Source organism: Oncorhynchus mykiss, chromosome 7 (genome assembly GCF_013265735.2).
Source record: "Oncorhynchus mykiss isolate Arlee chromosome 7, USDA_OmykA_1.1, whole genome shotgun sequence".
NCBI classification, from domain to species: Eukaryota; Metazoa; Chordata; class Actinopteri; order Salmoniformes; family Salmonidae; genus Oncorhynchus; species Oncorhynchus mykiss.
The window spans coordinates 24,909,961-24,931,586 of NC_048571.1; the positions used below are offsets into that span (position 1 = coordinate 24,909,961).

The 21,626-nt window shown below is 44.1% G+C and overlaps 1 protein-coding gene across 1 annotated transcript in view; it reads right to left on the bottom strand.

Annotated features, from left to right (window-relative positions):
* Positions 1-6,016: 6,016 nt before the first annotated feature.
* Positions 6,017-21,626, bottom strand: part of LOC110527560 (parathyroid hormone 2 receptor-like) — a 49,355-nt gene continuing 33,745 nt past the window's right edge. The window contains exons 10-13 of the mRNA XM_036983048.1: positions 16,807-16,901; positions 13,305-13,443; positions 7,890-7,931; positions 6,017-6,926 (exon numbers count right to left, since the gene is read on the bottom strand). Coding sequence (XP_036838943.1) covers positions 6,549-6,926; positions 7,890-7,931; positions 13,305-13,443; positions 16,807-16,901 — 654 coding nt within the window. The 3' untranslated portion in view covers positions 6,017-6,548. The remainder of the gene's footprint in view (positions 6,927-7,889; positions 7,932-13,304; positions 13,444-16,806; positions 16,902-21,626) is intronic.

Consider the following 21,626-nt stretch of genomic DNA (forward strand, 5'->3'; position numbering starts at 1 on the left):
GATGAACGTGGTACCTTCAGGCGTTTGGAAATTGCTCCCAAGGATGAACTATTTTTTCTGAGGTCTTGGCTGATTTCTTTTGATTTTCCCATGATGTCAAGCAAAGAGGCACTGAGTTTAAAGGTAGGCCTTGAAACACATCCACAGTTACACCTCCAATTGACTCAAATTATGTCAAATAGCCTATCAGAAGCTTCTAAAGCCATGACATCATTTTCTGGAATTTTCAAGCTGTTTAAAGGCACAGTCAACTTAGTGTATGTAAATGTCTGACCCACTGGAAGTGTGATACAGTGAAATAAGTGAAATAATCGGTCTGTAAACAATTGTTGGAGAAATGACTTGTGTCATGCACAAAGTAGATGTCCTAACCGACTTTCCAAAACTGTAGTTTGTTAACATGAAATTTGTGGAGTGGTTGAAAAACGAGTTTTAATGACTCAAAACTAAGTATATATAAACTTCTGATTTCAACTGTACATGAAGGATGGTTGGTTGATATAAAATGTAAGATACACGTTATTCATATGTTGCATTCATATCTACATATCAACCAAATATCAAAGTTGAAGAAGAGGACTTTTGAGAATGTGTGAATGGTCTGTGGGCGACTTCTACCTTTGACCAGCAGAAACACAAACAATTATCACAAGACCACTTCTGGTTACCCTCACCGATTCCACAGTACCCAACTCTGTTTTCACCCACCCTGAAACCACAAATGGATGAGCCAAAAGGCAAGGGTCCACTTTTTTCCAAAAACTTCACTCCGACTGTCACAGACTCATCTTCATCCTGACCCTCGGTGCAAGCCTCGGGCTCTGAGAACTTCACCACACCTATCACCTCTGATAATTCGCCCTCATCCACTTTCATTTCTACTCCTGTCTTCAGCTTACTCTGCTTGCAATTTCTATCGTTCTTCTTTAACAAACCATCTACCTTTTTTCCCGACATTTTTTAACCAACTCAAGCTCACCATCTTCCTCCCTCTCTCTCTTAGATCTCATCTGCCTCTTTTTCCCTCCATTCCTCCTCCGTATTCCAAGTATACGTCTCCTTATGATAATACTGCACTTCTCCTGACATACATTTTGTTCTTGCTTTTCTCAAGGGACGCCATTTAACCGGCTGTCCCAATCTCAGTCAAATCAGCACGAACCCCTCGGGATGTAGCGCTCAACAGTGCATCCCACTTATAAAGCAGCTGCTTCGTCTGGATGTTATTCTTTATCAAAAGCTACCTCGACACTTTTCCATTTCAAACAAGCGCTCTCTCTGCCTTCCTTCTCCGACGTGCCCCCCCCCCCCCCCCCCCCCCCCCCTTCTCTTCTTGCTGGATGTGACCGACCTTGATAGAAAGCAATTCAAGGGGGAATTACACTCAAAATTCTAAATGTAAATATCTAAACATGGACTCAGAACTCGGACAGAAATTCAGATAGATGTTAGTTAAAATAAATTCAGTAAGATGTTGAGGCCTTAACATTACTCTTCTTTAAGTCACCACATACAGAGAGAGAGAGAGACTCAGTTAGTCTACCATTTGAAGTATTTTATTAGGCCTGTATGGTCTTAAAAGGAAGGAAAATACAATCATGAGGATGCACTTTTATAAACAATATACCGACGCACAGACAGCGCATTGCGCAAACAAAACAACCACGCTTGCAATATCAACTGGAATTACATGGGTCTATTACTGAACTTTTTGTTGAAAACAAATATTTGACTGTGAAGAGACTGTCACTGGCAAACATGGTTACAGACCAACAACATTATATAGTATCTCCTCCTCGTCAAGAAAATCACATGAGCTAATTATTATACACAAAGTAAGCAAAACAATTACATCAGTCCAACATTGCCTAAAATGATGAATAAGATACTAATGAGATATACCTATATAAGCAATAGGCCTATAACAATTGAGATGTACAAACTACGGCATAAGGGAACGATGAGCGGATAAGAGGCAATCCGTAATTTCGATATTAATGAGCGAGCTAAAATGGACGTAGTCAATATAGCTCTTTGTTCAGCACTCTAGCGCCAGTTGTTTGTGTCGTCCGTTTTGGGAAAGTACCTGCGTAATTGCGCTCTCAGCTCACTCAGGTGCTTCGCTATATCACATTTGACATTGTCCATAAACTTGAGTTCATTTGCACACAAAAAAATCATACAATGATGGAAAGACCTGTGTGTTGTCCTTGTTAACGTAGACAGAAAAGATCTCCAACTTCTTAATCATAGGCTCAATTTTATCCCGCACATTGAATACAGTTGCGGAGAGTCCCTGTAATCCTAGATTCAGATCATTCAGGCAAGAAAAAACATCACCCAGATAGGCCAATTGTTTGAGAAACTCGTCATCATGCAAGCGGTCAGACAAGAGAAAATTATGGTCAGTAAAGAAAACTTTAAGCTCATCTCTCAATTAAAAAAAACCCGTGGATACTTCAGATGTACCACAATGGTGGTGATAGGGAAATGTTCTTCTTTCATCTTCAGTCGAGATTCCTAGACTATTTTACATAAACGGCTGCAGACTGTGAATGTCTAGTCTTCACCTTCACTCGTCGAGAGTTTGAGGGTCTGTGGTTTATTATTCAGGGTACAGCTAGGACCACTTTACACTGGCAGCCACCCGGCATGTTTTGGTCTCGAGATTTTCTTCTTCACTCGTGTTGAGAGTTTCTAACCATTTTGTAACATTCAGAAAACCGTCCCACTCCCCCCCCCCCCCCCCTTCCTCTCTGGTGGGAGAGGGTGGGGGCTCTCTTTGATCCTCACCCAGGAGGGAAGGTCATGGCATTTGTCATAACCTGTTATAATATGGTCATAACACTGTCATGACACCAATTTAGTCTTGTGACATATATTGCATTATTTTATGGCTAGTTATGACACCTTTACAAGAGTATCAAAACCCACAACTTACCACACGAGGCAAAACATTCCATTACACCATAGCCTACGTGTCAACAGTATGTTTATTATATATATTTTTTTATTTATTTTTTATTGACCATATTAGACAGACATGCACCTACCCCAATGCTCTGTTGCTGAGGACTAGGATAAATGCAGGAGCAGGACAAGACACCCTGTTTTTGACAGATGACTGATATAAGGTCATGTACGTGATAGGTCTATCTGGCTTACATGATTATGACGGCGTTGACAGCGTTATAAAGTGACACAGGATGCTCACAATGCTTCATGACAGAGTCCTAAAGTGTATTTTCTACAAGTTATTTAAAATGTGAAAAAACATGACTTTTAAAAACTCATTGAAACAACAGCAGAGGATTTAAGAAACACACTTTCAAATGAAAGGAAACGTCTTGTCAGAGAAAAAAATAATTTGAATATATGTGGGATTTGACCAGCCATAAAATAACACAATATATGTCACAACAGGTGTAAATATGGGTCATGACAGTATTAAGATAGGTTATGACAACTGTTATGAAATATGACAAATGTTATGAAATATTATGACATGGTTATGACACTGGGTGTCAAGTGAAGTGTTACCGAAAAGTGTGTTCCTGGTATTTGGTTAAAGGGGCAATCTGGTATTCAAACGACAACAAAGCAGTTACTGCCCACCACTTTTTTTGGGGCTATTAATGAATTCTAAAGCAACCAAAACACATGGGCATTTTTATTTTACAGGTATCCTTCTTCACTACAGTACTACCACAAACTAGCCAATAAACATGTTCAAATAAACTGTGGCTGAAACCACATGCCATTTGGAAAATATATTTTCCTGTTGCTGAGAGAGAGGTCAAGGTTCAAGTAAAATGCCAGACATACTACCACTAGCTGTGCCGTGTGAAATTCCACATGCTTATTTGACAAGTTTCCTCTGTGAAGCAACCAGGTATGTACTGTATATACACTTTAGTTGTCAGTAGTCACCCAGGTGTTCCATTTAAAACCAAATTGGCATTTGCAGGGATTGTGCCTTTTCTGTCAAATCGCACACTGCTTTGTCGAATCCACTCTGTATTCTGATTCATAGTCATTAACTATTACTCATACAGGAAACCAAAGCGACCAGAGTGTTACTGGCTGGAATTGGCTGAGCAGTAATGAATGCATTTTCTAGATAAAGGCCATTAATTGGTCCATACAGAATGTGTCCAAAATGGCACCCTATTCCCAATATAGTGTACTACATTTGGCCAGAGCTCTATTAGGCCCTGGTCAAAATAGTGAATTGTAAAGGGAATAGGGTGCCATGTGGGGCTCAGATGTAGTGTACTGAAGAAATGACAGGGCAAGAGCACAACTAATGGGGTTCTATTAATACAGACATAGAACATGGATATGGTCGGTACTACACACATGGATTTGAAGTAGGGTCTTTAACCTGGTAAGGGGATAAAATCTCTAATGGCCTAGCTTATATCATAGCCTGATCTTACATTACTGTAAGTTGATCATATGTTATATGATCACTGAATGTGATCGATTTGGTTAATGTGCATTATGCAATCAAGTGTTTTATTATGTACAATTCATTTTTGGCTCTGCTGTCCTGTGAACTGCAACTAGGCCTAAGGAACATTCAATGTCGTCTTGGTAAGTAATTCCAGTGTATATTTGGCCTTGTGTTTTAGGTTATTGTCCTGCTGAAAGGTGAATTGGTCTCCCAGTGTGTAAGGGATCTCGTCCTCCTCTTTTGAGGAGGAGAAGCGAGAAGGATTGGAGGACCAAAACGCAGCGTGGTAAGTGTCCATAATTTAATGAAGCAAAATGAACACTGAACAAAAACAATAAACAACAAATGAACAGTCCCGTAAGGTGAATGACAAAACACTAAACAGGAAATAAACACCCACAAAACCCAGGTGGAAAAAGGCTAAGTATGATTCTCAATCAGAGACAACTAACGACACCTGCCTCTGATTGAGAAGAATACTAGGCCAAACACAAAAACCAACATAGAAAAACAAACATAGACTGCCCACCCCAACTCACGCCCTGACCATACTAAAACAAAGACAAAATAAAGGAACTAAGGTCAGAACGTGACACAGTGTCTGTTGGAAAGTAGACTGAACCTGGTTTTCCTCTAGGACTTTGCCTGTGCTTAGCTCTATTCCTTTTCTTTTTATCCAAGAAAATTCCCTAGTCCTTGACAATGATAAGCATGCCCATAACATGATGCAGCCACCACCATGCTTGAAAATATGAAGAGTGGTACTCTAATGTGTTATGTTGGATTTGCCCCAAACATAATGCTTTGTGTTCAGAACAAAAAGTAAATTTCTTTGCAATATTACTTGCCTTATTGCAAATGTATTCTGTACAATCTTCCTTTAATTCGTCATTTAGGACCGGCAGGTAACTGAAAGGTTGCTAGATCGAATCTCCGAGCTGACAAGGTAAAAATCTGTCGTTCTGCCCCTGAACAAGGCAGTTAACCCACTGTTCCTAGGCCGTCATTGTAAATAAGAATTTGTTCTTAACTGACTTGCCCGGTTAAATAAAGGTTCAATTGTTATTATTAATTTTTAAACTCTACCTGGATTAAAATCACCATTGGCCTCATGGTGAAATGCCGGAGCCGTTTCCTTCCTCTCAGTCAGGAGTTAGGAAGGACGCCTGTATCTTTGTAGTGACTGGGAGTATTGATACACCATCCAAAGTGTAATGAATAACATCACCATGCTCAAAGGGATATTTAGTGTCTGCTTTTTTTCTTCTACCCATCAGTGCCCTTCTTTGCGAGGCATTGGAAAACCTACCTTGTCCTTGTTGTTGAATCTGTGCTTGAAATTCACTGCTCTAACTGAGGGACCGTACAGATAATTGAATTTGTGTGGTACAGAAATGGGATGGTCATGGAACTTATTATTTTACTCCTGAACTTATTTAGGCTTGCCATAACAAAGGGGTTGAATACTTATTGACTCAAGACATTTCAGCTATTTCATTTGTATTAATTTGTAAAAATGTCTAAAAACATAATTCCACTGACATTATGGGGTATTGTGTGTAGATCAGTGACACAATCTAAATTGAATCCATTTGAAATTCAGGTTGTAATACAACAAAATGTGGAACAGGTAATTGGGTGTGAATACTTTCTGAAGGCACTGTAATTGTCTTCAGCATTACGAATGACAGACACAAACTCGTCTGTAGCTGCAGCACCAGTCCATATTTAGCCACAGACCTGACTTGTCACAGAAGTGACAAATAACAGTCCATGAAAAAAAACAAAAAAAACTGCAATTCTTAAGCGCTAGCTGGCGTAAGACAAGGATATGGTGATATACAGTATCCCCAAAACATCAAAGATATTGGAGTCTGGTCTAGTGGTCTAGTGTTAAGGCTGCCAACTCCGAACCACTTATTCCCTTGACGATGCAAATTCGAGTCTTGAGTTCAGTCTCAGCCACTTTCTGTTTGTGGCCCTAATTCCTGTGTATCTCCCGCTCTACCTTCCCTCTGTCCTGTCATTCAAAAAAATATAAAAAACACAATTGTTGTCAGCTGTACATTCCCACTTTCCCTCTACTCTCTCTCTACAGTGTCTCCTCCAAGTCCTCTCCTATGCTGGTGGTATTCACCACAGGTAAGGACTCTCGGAGGGAGATGTCGTCCACCTGCTTGGCTCTCTCGTCTTGCTCCTCTAGGATGGATGGGGGCAGGCTTTCCACCTCAGAGTTGCTGAACACGTAGCCGGGCAAGGTGGTGTGGGTGCTAACGCTGTGCCTGGCTTGGCTGCTGCGGTACACGTGGCTGGAGAAGAGAGAGGAGGTGCCCGAGATCACGGCCAGCGGCTGGGGCTGACTGGTAGTGGTCTGGTTGAGGCCGTACCGGTAGTTGGCACATGCCGCCGGTCCCTTCCCGTCGAACTCCAGGTTCCAGCGGGTCCAGGTCTTCTTGATCTCTGCCTGGACCTGAAGAGAACAAGAGGATTGTGTGGGTCAGGTTATAGTATAGTATGGGTCGTGGTATTGTGTGGGTCATGATATGGGTCAGGATTTTGTATGGTAGCCTACAGTAGTTCAGACAACTTTTAGAATGGACGCAATGTTAGCACCTTTATCGCGAAACCTTTGTTGATGTAACAATACAAGAGCGCCTCCGACCATTCTCAATTAAATGACTCGCCACAAACAAGAAAAACAGAGTAGTGAATTAAAATGTTGTTTTGACCGACTGACATTCACAATGAAATTTGATGACAACACAACACAAGAGACTTGAATACATATTATTGCCAATGCCAAAGTTCCTATTGTGTTGTGGTGCCCACAAATGTCCTATTCACTTTCACTGGGCTTTTTCAAAGGTTTTAAAAGCTTTCAGAAATAAACAGCCCAACCCAGAAGCGTCAATTATCACTTAGCAACGAACATGGATGAGAGTAGGGGTGCTCTCGGAACATTACGTTCTAAATGACCAAACTCTCTAAATATTGTATATGGGACTAATAAATGTGGAAATTATTGGGGGAAAAGTAGCACTTTATTTTACAGTAGCTACGTTTTTTACAGTGGTATTTACCTGGTATTGACCAGCAAGTAAGGCGGTAGTAACAATGGGTATTTTCTGGTAGCCTACTTACTTACTTACAATACCCACAAACAGGGTTTGAAGTATCACTGATGGGTACAATGCATACGCACAGTATGAATGTTCTATTGTTCTAATAAATGACATCAATAAGTTCCATTAGTTCTAATAACATCCCCCCCCCCCCCCTCTCATTATGGTTAGTTCCTAGAACACTTAGAAATGGGCAACAAATGAGCACGTGACTTTGGTTCAATTAGAGAGTCCAGCATGACAGATTCTTAAAAAGCAGCAGCTCTAGAGCGGAGAAGACCTTCTGGCCGGGTCTGGTGAACAGTACTCACCTCTCCATTGCAGTAGCAGTAGATAATGGACACAAAGAAACCCTACGAAGAGATGAAAGCGACTAAGGTCAGAGGCATGTGTTGAAAGCTCAAATTCCCGCTGACAGTATAAACGATGTGACATTCTCTACAAATGAGAGGTGTCCATGACCTTCGGAGAATAATATCGACATGATGGTCTCAGGAAAGAGAGCTCTTAAAGAAAAACACACAATGGATTGTTTTTTTTTTTTCAAAAGTAGTGTAATGTTAAGATAAAAGCATGTCCCACGACATCAGTTGTGTTGTGCATATCCAGCTATACACCTCAATCCCAAATGAATGGAAAAGATGAGCACCATTTACATTCCTGGTTTTATCTGGTGCTCATCCTTTCATTCATTTATTCATAGCTGGATTTGCACATGTCAAGAGATGTGTTTTCGTCTTGACATAAGACGACATTAGAGGTCAGAAAACATCTGAAAGAAGTGAAGGTGGAATGTCCCTTTAAGCTATAATGCTCAAATTCTCACATTTAAAATCGTATCAATATTGCTTTCAAGTGCTGAGCGATTAACTGAAATGTCTGTTATTTAAAAAAAACTAATAATTGACTAATTAGTTAAATTATTTGAATTTGATTTCATTCTGTTTTTTTTCTGTGAGCTCAATGCGCATTTTCTCACTGTAGTTTCTCGAATAGAGATAAATCAGATCAAGCCCGAATTGTGCAATGTAGTAGGGAGTTGTAGTTTACAACAGGCCAATATTCAACATAATTTAGAGCAGAAAAAGTGGTAATTAACTACAATGACCATAATCCATTGTGCGCCTACTTGTCCAGAGACCAAGAGAAGAGAGAAGAATGCACAATCAAGAGGGATGGAGCAGTTGCTTCGTGAGGTATCTCTACCTGAAAATACTTGATCGATAGTATTCAGCATTCATAAAAGTATTTAAAAAAATAATTTAACCGATTCGACCTCAAAAAGCACTAATTGCTCAGCACTATTGCTTTCTACAGTTTTAAAGCTATTAGCAATGGGCAATACAGTGCATTCGGAGTGTTCAGACCTCTTGAATTTAAGTTACTGCCGTATTCTAAAATTTATTACATTGCTTTTTTTCCCGCCATCAAGCTACACACATACATAATGACAAAGCAAAAACAGGTTTAGACATTTTAGCAAACGTATAACATTTAAAATAAAATAAATATCACATTTGCATAAGTATTCAGACCCTTTACTCAGTACTTTGTTGAAGCACCTTTTGCAGTTATTACAGCCTCGAGTCATCTTGGGTATGATGCTGCAAGCTTGGCAAACCTGTATTTGGGGAGTTTCTCCCATTCTAATCTGCAAATCCTCAAGCTCTGTCAAGTTGGATGGGGAGCGTCGCTGCAGAGCTATGTTTGATCGGGTTTAAATCCAGGCTCTGGCAGGGCCACTCAAGAACATTCAGAGACTTGTCCCGAAGTCACTCCTGCGTTCATCTTTCCCTCGATCCTGACTAGTGTCCCAGTCCCTGACCCTGAAAAATGTCCACAGCACGAGTCACATGCGCCGAATACAACAGGTGTAGTAGACCTTACAGTGAAATGCTGAATACAACAGGTGTAGTAGACCTTACAGTGAAATGCTTACTTACGAGCTCTTAAACAACAATGCAGTAAAGAAAAGTGTTAAGTAAAAAATATAAACGTAACAAGTAATTAAAAGAGCAGCAGTAAAATAACAATACCGAGGCTATGTACTGGGAGTACCAGCACAGAGTCAATGTGGCACCGGTTAGTTGAGGTAATTGAGGTAATATGTACATGTAGGTAGTTACAGTGACTATGCATAGATAATAAACCGAGAGTAGCAGCAGTGTAAAAGGGGGGGGGGGGGGGGGGGGGGACAATGCAAATAGTCTGGGTAGCCATTTGATTAGCTGTTCATGAGTATTATGGCTTTGGGGTAGAAGCCTTTTGGACCTAGACTTTGCGCTCCGATACCGCTTGCCATGCGGTAGCAGAGAGAACAGTCTATGACTAGGGTTGCTGGAGTCTGACAATTTTTAGCAGTTGCCATATCAGGCAGTGATGCAACCCGTCAGAATGCTCTCGATGGTGTAGCGGCAACTTTGAGGATCTGAGGACCCATGGCAAATCTTTTAAGTCTCCTGGGGGGAATAGGCTTTGTCGTGCCCTCTTCACGACTGTCTTGGTGTATTTGGACACCAAGGAACTTTTTAGGCTCTCAAACTTGCCTGACGGTGAGAATGGGGGCGTGCTTGGTCCTCCTTTACCTGTAGTCCACAATCATCTCCTTTGTCTTGATCATGCTGAGGGAGAGGTTGTTATCCTGGCATCACACTGCCAGGTCTATGACCTCCTCCCTATAGGCTGTCTCATCGTTGTCGGTGTGTCGTCAGCAAACTTAATGATGATGTTGGAGTCGTGCTTGGCCATGCAGTCATGGGTGAACAGGGAGTACAGGAGGGGACTGTATCTGCCACACTGATCCCCTGTATTGAGGATCAGTGTGGCAGATGTGTTGTTACCTACCTTTACCACCTGGGGGCGGCCCGACAGGAAGTCCAGGATTCAGTTGCAGAGGGAGGTGTTTAGTCCCATTGTCCTTAGCATAGTGATGAGCTTTGAGGGCACTATGGTGTTGAACGCTGAGCTGTTGTCAATGAATAGCATTCTCACATAGGTGTTCCTTTTGTCCAGGTGGGAAAGGGCAGTGTGGAGTGCAATCTGTGGATCTGTTTGGGCGGTATGCAATTTGGAGTAGGTCTAGGGTTCCTGGGATAATGGTGTTGATATGAGCCAGCCTTTCAAAGCACTTCATGGCTACAGACGTGAGCGCTACGGGTCAGTAGTCATTTGGGCAGGTTACCTGAGTGTTCTTGGGCAGAAGGGACTATGGAGGTCTGCTTGAAAAATGTTGGTATTATAGACTCAGGTCAGGGACAGGTTGAAAATGTCAGTGAAGACACTTGCCAGTTTGTCAGTGCATGCTCGGAGTACACATCCTGGTAATCCTTCTGGCCCTGCTGCCTTGTGAATATTGACCTGTTTAAAGGTCTTACTCACATCGACTACGGAGAACGTGATCACACAGTCGCCCGGAACAGCTGATGCTCTCATGCATGTTTCAGTGTTACTTGCCTTGAAGCGAGCATAGAAGTAATTTAGCTCGTCTGGTATGCTTGTATCACTGGACAGCTCGTGGCTGTGCTTCCCTTTGTAGTCTGTAATAGTTTGCAAACCCTGCCACATCCGATGAGCATCGGAGCCGGTGTAGTACGATTCAATCTTGGTCCTGTATTGATGCTGTGTCTTTGGCTTTGCCTGATTAAGTGATATGACATGCTATTCTAAAAAATAATTTCTCTGTAAATGTAATTAACTAGAAAGTCGGGGGCACCACAAAATAATGTTTATAGAGCTTTTATCTTCCGAATAAACTCTTAAAGACCTAGTAACCTTTTACATCAGTAGCAGTCATATTTAATCCTCGCCTTATTCAGTCTCATCTGAAAGTTGTAAATTCTTGGTTATCTTCACGAACCCTGGCTAACAATCAGCAATACAAAATTTGGTTTAATTATTTATTTATTAAATACCTAAATAATCACACAGAATTACATCTACACAGAATGGATCATACATTGATTACAAATTATGTCATAAAGGAAAACGGCCCTAGCGGACGGAACAGATATGACAGCTGGTTACACAAAGAAAGGGGGTTTGAGTGAAAGAGCAGGAAGACTGAGGAGCAAAAAGGTTTTGTGTCTATCGGGCTGTAGGCAGCTATGCTATCGTAAATACAGTATCTTATGCATTCTAAATAACCGCCCATTTGAAAAAGGAGAATGCAATAAATATTTACTCTGAGCAGCACTTCGGTAGATTGGTTGACGATAGAAGGCGGGTTGGTCCAGCATGGATCTGGTCCTCTGAAGAATGTCTCTGGTGGTAAACTGGATACGTTGTAGTATCGTTGTGTGTGTTAGACAGATACGTCGTCCGTCCTTTCCTAGCCCACGTTTACAGCGACTGCTAGGAGGTATCACTTCTGGAGTGAATAAGAGTTCAAAGTTCATACCAAGTTGCCATACTTTTAAGCTCATGTTATATTCTGGCTGGTATAGTCGAAATTCATCCTTTCCGCATGTTGACCGTCATCTTCACTTTGAAATTCGATGCTAATTTTGTTAAGTTATTATCTGATCCCATTTAACGTAGGACCATCGCCCTAACGTCCTTGGAACAGGAAGTAACATTTTCGTAAAGGGGCTTATATAGGGTTGGGAGAGAGGGCAGTGTTTCATAGTTTACAACCAGTGTCTGTTCACATGGGCGGGGCCACTGAGTTGAACATAGTTCCCTCATGAAAACCATTTCTCTCATTTAGGGGCTAAAATTACATTTCATATTTTAACAAATAGTTTCATATTTAAACATTTAAATTGCACAACAATTCCATATGAATCTGATAACTAGAATGTGTAGACTTTCCAATATACAGTTCATGTCATCCTATCATCAGTAATAATGTCTCAGACGCCAAATGATCTGACATCATATTCATTAAGTATCAACGCATATTTTCAAATGGTTGGATTACCGAAATATGGTTCAGTTTCCCACCTTTTGATGTTACCAGACTCTCCATGTTAACAAAGTGATTTTCAATAGTCACATCGGTAGAGTAGAGAGAGGAAAAAGGGGAAAGAGGGTCATATACCTCCCCCATCAGGCCAACGTCATGACAACGCTTTGCATGTTTGATGTTTCGTCAGAGGGAATAGCGGGATTTCTTATAAGCTTCAGGGTTAGAGTCCCGCTCCTTGAAAGTGACAGCTCTACCTACCCTTTTGCTCAGTGCGGATGTTGCCTGTAATCCATGGCTTCTGGTTGGGGTATGTCAGAGTGACCATTTGGTTCTTGGTCACCTCCCTGACCAAGGCCCTTCTCCCAGTGATTGCTCAATTTGGCTGGGGGCCCAGCTCTAGGAAGAGTCTTGGTGGTTCCAAACTTCATCCATTTAAGAATGATGGAGGCCACTGTGTTCTTGGGGACCTTCAATGCTGCAGACATTTTTTGGTACCCTTCCCCGGATCTGTGCCTTGACACAATCCTCTCTCGTAGCTCTACGAACAATTCCTTCAACCTCATGGCTTGGTTTTTGCTCTGACATGCACAGTCAACTGTGGGAGCCAATATAGACAGATGTGCCTTTCCAAATCATGTCCAATCAATTGAACTTACCACAGGTGGACTCCAATCTAGTTTTAGAAACATCTTAAGGATGATCAATAAGATGCACCTGAGCTCAATTTCGAGTCTCATAGCAAAGGATCTGAATACTTATGTAAATGTGTATTTTACATGCAATACAAAGCAGGATCCCCAATTGGGGTGAATGCGAGCACCTGGAAAGAGTTGAAAAAGAGCTCACAGTACATTCGGACCTCCCATCCGACCCCTTTGAACGAGTGTGGCATGCCCACAAACACTATGTAGTGGACCCCGAACACCAGCACCAGCACTAGAGTGGACTTAGCCAGTTTCCTGTGAAAGGGACAGTAGAACACTGTATAATCCTCTATTGAGGGAATCCGTTGTGCAGCATCAGACAAAAATCTAATACAATACAAAACATTAGGCCAGGGGTGGCAAAATCAATCTCTGGAGGGCTGTGTCTGCTGATTTATGTTATTTCCATTTGAATTGTGTCCATTTAAGATCTATACAACTGGCTGAGGGGAGTTCCTAATCAATGATCAATGAATGATTGATCAATAAATGATTGATTGATCAATCAAGTACAAGGGATTGAGTTTGACACCCCTGCATTAGGCTGTATGAGAAAGCCTACTGTCCATGATACGTGTCTGGTAAAGTGCATGAGTTTACGTGTCTGGAAAAGTGCATGCGTTAGGTATCTGGTAAAATGCATGTGTTAGGTATCTGGTAAAATGCATGCGTTAGGTGTCTGGTAAAATGCATGCGATAGGTGTCTGGTAAAATGCATGCGTTAGGTCTCTGGTAAAATGCATGCGTTAGGTGTCTGGTAAAATGCATGCGATAGGTGTCTGGTAAAATGCATGCGTTAGGTGTCTGGTAAAATGCATGCGTTAGGTGTCTGGTAAAGTGCATGTGTTAGGTATCTGGTAAAATGCATGCGTTAGGTATCTGGTAAAATGCATGTGTTAGGTATCTGGTAAAATGCATGCGTTAGGTATCTGGTAAAGTGCATGTGTTAGGTATCTGGTAAAATGCATGCGTTAGGTATCTGGTAAAATGCATGTGTTAGGTGTCTGGTAAAATGCATGCGTTAGGTATCTGGTAAAATGCATGCGCTAGGTGTCTGGAAAAGTGCATACGCTAGGTGTCTGGAAAAGTGCATACGCTAGGTGTCTGGAAAAGTGCATACGCTAGGTGTCTGGAAAAGTGCATACGCTAGGTGTCTGGAAAAGTGCATACGCTAGGTGTCTGGAAAAGTGCATACGCTAGGTGTCTGGAAAAGTGCATACGCTAGGTGTCTGGAAAAGTGCATGCGACTGGAAAAGTGCATGCGATGTGTGTCTAGAAAAGTGCATGCGATGTGTGTCTAGAAAAGTGCATGCGATGTGTGTCTAGAAAAGTGCATGCAATGTGCGTCTGGAAAAGTACATGTGGTGGTGATGGGGTTTGAGAGGGACAGGATGGAAAAGACATGGGTCAAGCTAAACCACATGCAGCTGGCATCGAGCTAAAATAATTGAACTTCTTGCCAGCCATCTTTATCTGACAGTCCCTTGCAGTGCTTGGGACTGAAATATATGCCGGTACTCATTTTGGGTGCCGGTATTGTTTACATTTAGGTACAGGTGTTCCGCATCAAGTTTGAGGTAATATTCTATAAGAGGAAGAGGAGCTCAAGCAGTAGAACATTTGAGGTGCCAGTACTCCGCTCCGGTGAGCTCAGGCCCGAGTCAAGCACTGCTCCCTTGGTCAGTCAGGAAAATAACCTCACACTCAACGTCAACAAAACTAAGGAGATGATTGTGGACTTCAGGAAACAGCAGAGGGAACACCCCCCTATCCACATCGATGGAACAGTAGTGGAGAGGGTAGCAAGTTTTAAGTTCCTCGGCATACACATCACAGACAAACTGAATTGGTCCACTCACACAGACAGCATCGTGAAGAAGGCGCAGCAGCGCCTCTTCAACCTCAGGAGGCTGAAGAAATTCGGCTTGTCACCAAAAGCACTCACAAACTTCTACAGATGCACAATCGAGAGCATCCTGGCGGGCTGTATCACCGCCTGGTATGGCAACTGCACCGCCCTCAACCGTAAGGCTCTCCAGAGGGTAGTGAGGTCTGCACAACACATCACCGGGGGCAAACTACCTGCCCTCCAGGACACCTACACCACCCGATGTCACAGGAAGGCCATAAAGATCATCAAGGACATCAACCACCCGAGCCACTGCCTGTTCACCCCGCTATCATCCAGAAGGCGAGGTCAGTACAGGTGCATCAAAGCTGGGACCGAGAGACTGAAAAACAGCTTCTATCTCAAGGCCATCAGACTGTTAAACAGCCACCACTAACACTGAGTGGCTGCTGCCAACACACTGACACTGACTCAACTCCAGCCACTTTAATAATGGGAATTGATGGGAAATGATGTAAATATATCACTAGCCACTTTAAACAATGCTACCTTATATAATGTTACTTACCCTACATTATTCATCTCATATGCATACGTATATACTGTACTCTATATCATCGACTGTATCCTTATGTAATACATGTATCACTAGCCACTTTAAACTATGCCACTTTGTTTACATACTCATCTCATTTGTACATACTGTACTCGATACCATCTACTGTATCTTGCCTATGCTGCTCTGTACCATCACTCATTCAATCCACACGTTAACATGAATATCGAGCCAACCTTTGCATCTAAATTGTTCAAAGACACTCAGCAGTTACATTTATTTATTTTTAATAAATCACAGCTAGAGAAAGAGTTAGGTGAAGTAGAGCGAGGGAGAGAGCAAGAGGAAAACAGTCTACATCCCAAATGGCACCCTATTCCCTATATTGTGCACTACTTTTGACCATAGCCTTATCAGTGACAATCCTATCTACACCTGTGGGAATGGAGCGGGCTCAAGAGACAACCTGGATCTGATGTCGTGTCTGTTTACTAATGACTGACAGGAGGGTTACCCCCTCAGCCTTCAAGCCTTGGCACAGACCTGCCAACCAACACATTACCCCAGACAGGAGTGGGAATTAAACAAAGACTCAGGCAGCCCTATAGGGATCCTGGCCCAACGCTCTTAACCGCTAGGCTACCCGCCGCCCACAACTGGGTTTAATAGACCAGTGGAGGCTGCTGAGGGGAGGACGTCTCATAATAATGGCTGGAACGGAGTCAATGGAATGGTATCAAACACACCAAACACCTGGCTCAGACTGCATATTGGCGTAAAAATATGTTTTTTTGCCTGACCGTAATGCATTATGGGAGTCATGTTTAATTCATCTTTTCCAATACACATATTAGAAAATAAAATATGCATTCTCCCATGGCTACGACGCAATACATTTAATAAATCCCAACATTTCAACAGCTTAGCTGCCTTCATCAGGGTTTCGGACACAGATGAACCTGCTTTAAATTCATAACACAGCCTGTATCCTCAGCCTCAGTAAATGACGTGAACGGTTTGTAAACACAAACACATGGATCATGAATAGAAAATAAAATGATTCAACTCAAAGGCACATTTGGAATAAGATGTTCATTATAAAAGGCACATTTACTGAAAAGTGGTCTTTACAATATCTAATGTTTTTTTCAATCAAAATCACATAAATGAGATTGACTAAAGCAACAAGGCACTAATGAGACATCAACCCTACCTGCATTGCTTCCGAGTGTCATATCTCCCAGCATTTGTCTCTCTGATTTTTGTGGCCAGCACTCGCACAATATTCACAAACAAAATAAAGTTGAGCTGAAAATCAAAACAAAGCAAGCATGATTCACTGCTCATTGTAGCGGGGCTACCGTTCTGTGGCTGACATGGTCAGATTGTCTCATTGTAGTAGGGCTACCGTTCTGTGGGTGACATGGTCAGATTGTCTCATTGTAGTAGGGCTACCGTTCTGTGGGTGACATGGTCAGATTGTCTCATTGTAGTAGGGCTACCGTTCTGTTGGTGACATGGTCAGATTGTCTCATTGTAGTAGGGCTACCGTTCTGTGGGTGACATGGTCAGATTGTCTCATTGTAGTGGGGCTACCGTTCTGTGGGTGACATGGTCAGATTGTCTCATTGTAGTAGTTATACCGTTCTGTTGGTGACATGGTCAGATTGTCTCATTGTAGTAGGGCTACCGTTCTGTTGGTGACATGGTCAGATTGTCTCATTGTAGTGGGGCTACTGTTCTGTTGGTGACATGGTCAGATTGTCTCATTGTAGTAGGGCTACCGTTCTGTGGGTGAAATGGTCAGATTGTCTCATTGTAGTAGGGCTATCGTTCTGTAAGTGACATGGTCAGATTGTCTCATTGCATCAATGTTCCTATGGTCCAAATGTATTGTAATGGGCCAGAACTGACACATGCCGGCATCAAATAACATGAAATCAATGTGAACCTATTACAATTTCACTTATTGCATTGTCACTTAATAGGTTGGGAAATAGAGTTGCAAAATTCCGATTATTTTCCCAAAATTCCCAGGTTTTCTAGAAATCCTGGTTGGATTATTCCCGAATCAGGATGTAATAAGTGGGAAAACCAGAAACCTCCAACCAGGTTTTTGGGAATACCAGGGAATATTGGGAAAATTACCAGAATTTTACAACCCTATTGGGGAATCAAATATATTCTCTTTGGCAGCATTTCCTCACAGATGAAATATGACAGAGACAACTGAAGGCTTAGCACTCTGATTCACTCTGGTCCACACAGTCTGACTGTCTGGATCTGCACTGGGTCCCTGAGGAGTAGATGTCCGACAGTCAGTCTGTCCTCTGAAACTCCTCCTATTGAACTAAATCCACTAATAATACTAGAAGGAAAGGCACTATCAGCACATCACTTCATAGGTCTGACTGACTGCTTTGACATTCTCACTCTCTGGAGTCTGGAGAGAAAGAGTAACTGCAGTGCCGGTGGTCTTGCACCCGGCAGTGACACATATTCCTCTCCCCACCGGATACCAGGTTTCAATCCCCACTCCAACACTTTGTCATTTTGCACTCAATAAAGAAACAAGATTCTGGGCATCGATATACAGCATGTCAAATTTGCTCCCTCACCATTATCTCTAATCATGACATTTCTACCAAGATATAATTGAACTTGTATCAAAGGTTTGGATGAGATTACATTTGAATTGAAAGACAGGGCTGTAACCTGTAGTCCACTTTGATTTCATTAGAATAACCTATGTCCTTGGTCATGCGGCCGGTTAAGAGCAATAGTATTGAAAGGGATGCAAATGTATTTATCTCTGCCGAGACTGAGCGAGTGGTGTCAGTCAGAGTGTTGGTGGCCGAGTAAGAGCACCAGGGAGTCCCTAGTCCACTAGGGAGCAGGGACAGGTATACTGTACACCAAGGAGTCCCTAGTCCAATAGGGAGCAGGGACAGGTATACTGTACACCAGGGAGTCCCTAGTTCACTAGGGAGCAGGGACAGGTATGCTGTACACCAGGGAGCCACTAAGCCACTAGGGAGCAGGGACAGGTATACTGTACACCAGGGAGTCACTAAGCCACTAGGGAGCAGGGACAGGTATACTGTACACCAGGGAGCCACTAGGGAGCAGGGACAGGTATGATGTACACCAGGGAGCCACTAGGGAGCAGGGACAGGTATACTGTACACCAGTGAGTCACTAGGGAGCAGGGACAGGTATGATGTACACCAGTGAGTCACTAAGCCACTAGGAAGCAGGGACAGGTATACTGTACACCAGGGAGCCACTAGGCCACTAGGGAGCAGGGACAGGTATACTGTACACCAGGGAGCCACTAGAGAGCAGGGACAGGTATACTGTACACCAGGGAGCCACTAGGGAGCAGGGACAGGTATGCTGTACACCAAGGGAGTCACTAGGGAGCAGGTACAGGTATGCTGTACACCAGGGACAGGTATACTGTACACCAGGGAGCCACTAGGGAGCAGGGACAGGTATGCTGTACACCAGGGAGCCACTAGGGAGCAGGGACAGGTATACTGTACACCAGGGAGCCACTAGGGAGCAGGGACAGGTATGATGTACACCAGGGAGCCACTAGGGAGCAGGGACAGGTATACTGTACACCAGGGAGCCACTAGGGAGCAGGGACAGGTATGATGTACACCAGGAAGACACTAGGGAGCAGGGACAGGTATACTGTACACCAGGGAGCCACCAGGGAGCAGGGACAGGTATACTGTACACCAGGGAGCCACTAGGGAGCAGGGACATGTATACTGTACACCAGGGAACCACTAGGGAGCAGGGACAGGTATACTGTATACCAGGGAGCCACTAGAGAGCAGGGACAGGTATACTGTACACCAGGGAGCCACTAGGGAGCAGGGACAGGTATACTGTACACCAGGGACAGGTATACTGTACACCAGGGAGCCACTAGGGAGCAGGGACAGGTATACTGTACACCAGGGAGCCACTAGGGAGCAGGGACAGGTATACTGTACATCAGGGAGCCACTAGGGAGCAGGGACAGGTATACTGTACATCAGGGAGCCACTAGGGAGAAGGGCCAGGTATGATGTAAACCAAGGAGCCACTAGGGAGCAGGGACAGGTATACTGTACACCAGGGAGCCACTAGGCCACTAGGGAGCAGGGACAGGTATACTGTACACCAGGGAGCCACTAGGGAGCAAGGGCCGGTATACTGTACACCAGGGAGTCACTAGGGAGCAGGGACAGGTATACTGTACATCAGGGAGCCACTAGGGAGAAGGGACAGGTATACTGTACACCAGGGAGTCACTAGGGAGCAGGGGCAGGTATGCTGTATACCAGGGAGCCACTAGGGAGCAGGGACAGGTATACTGTACACCAGGGAGCCACCAGGGAGCAGGGACAGGTATACTGTACACCAGAGAGCCACTAGGGAGCAGGGACAGGTATACTGTATACCAGGGAGCCACTAGAGAGCAGGGACAGGTATACTGTACACCAGGGAGCCACTAGGGAGCAGGGACAGGTATACTGTACACCAGGGAGTCACTAGGGAGCAGGGACAGGTATGCTGTACACCAGGGACAGGTATACTGTACACCAGGGAGCCACTAGGGAGCAGGGACAGGTATACTGTACACCAGGGAGCCACTAGGGAGCAGGGAAAGGTATACTGTACACCAGGGAGTCACTAGGGAGCAGGGGCAGGTATGCTGTATACCAGGGAGCCACTAGGGAGCAGGGACAGGTATACTGTACATCAGGGAGCCACTAGGGAGAAGGGACAGGTATGATGTACACCAAGGAGCCACTAGGGAGCAGGGACAGGTATACTGTACACCAGGGAGTCACTAGGGAGCAGGGACAGGTTTGATGTACACCAGGGAGCCACTAGGGAGCAGGGACAGGTATACTGTACACCAGTGAGTCACTAGGGAGCAGGGACAGGTATGATGTACACCAGTGAGTCACTAAGCCACTAGGGAGCAGGGACAGGTATACTGTACACCAGGGAGCCACTAGGCCACTAGGGAGCAGGGACAGGTATACTGTACACCAGGGAGCCACTAGAGAGCAGGGACAGGTATACTGTACACCAGGGAGCCACTAGGGAGCAGGGACAGGTATGCTGTACACCAGGGAGTCACTAGGGAGCAGGTACAGGTATGCTGTACACCAGGGACAGGTATACTGTACACCAGGGAGCCACTAGGGAGCAGGGACAGGTATGATGTACACCAGGGAGCCACTTGGGAGCAGGGACAGGTATACTGTACACCAGGGAGCCACTAGGGAGCAGGGACAGGTATGATGTACACCAGGAAGACACTAGGGAGCAGGGACAGGTATACTGTACACCAGGGAGCCACCAGGGAGCAGGGACAGGTATACTGTACACCAGGGAGCCACCAGGGAGCAGGCACCGGTATACTTTTCACCAGGGAGCCACTAGGGAGCAGGGACATGTATACTGTACACCAGGGAGCCACTAGGGAGCAGGGACAGGTATACTGTATACCAGGGAGCCACTAGAGAGCAGGGACAGGTATACTGTACACCAGGGAGCCACTAGGGAGCAGGGACAGGTATACTGTACACCAGGGACAGGTATACTGTACACCAGGGACAGGTATACTGTACACCAGGGAGCCACTAGGGAGCAGGGACAGGTATACTGTACACCAGGGAGCCACTAGGGAGCAGGGACAGGTATACTGTACATCAGGGAGCCACTAGGGAGCATTGACAGGTATGATGTACACCAAGGAGCCACTAGGGAGCAGGGACAGGTATACTGTACACCAGGGAGTCACTAGGGAGCAGGGGCAGGTATGCTGTATACCAGGGAGCCACTAGGGAGCAGGGACAGGTATACTGTACATCAGGGAGCAACTAGGGAGAAGAGCCAGGTATGATGTAAACCAAGGAGCCACTAGGGAGCAGGGACAGGTATACTGTACACCAGGGAGCCACTAGGCCACTAGGGAGCAGGGACAGGTATACTGTACACCAGGGAGCCACTAGGGAGCAAGGG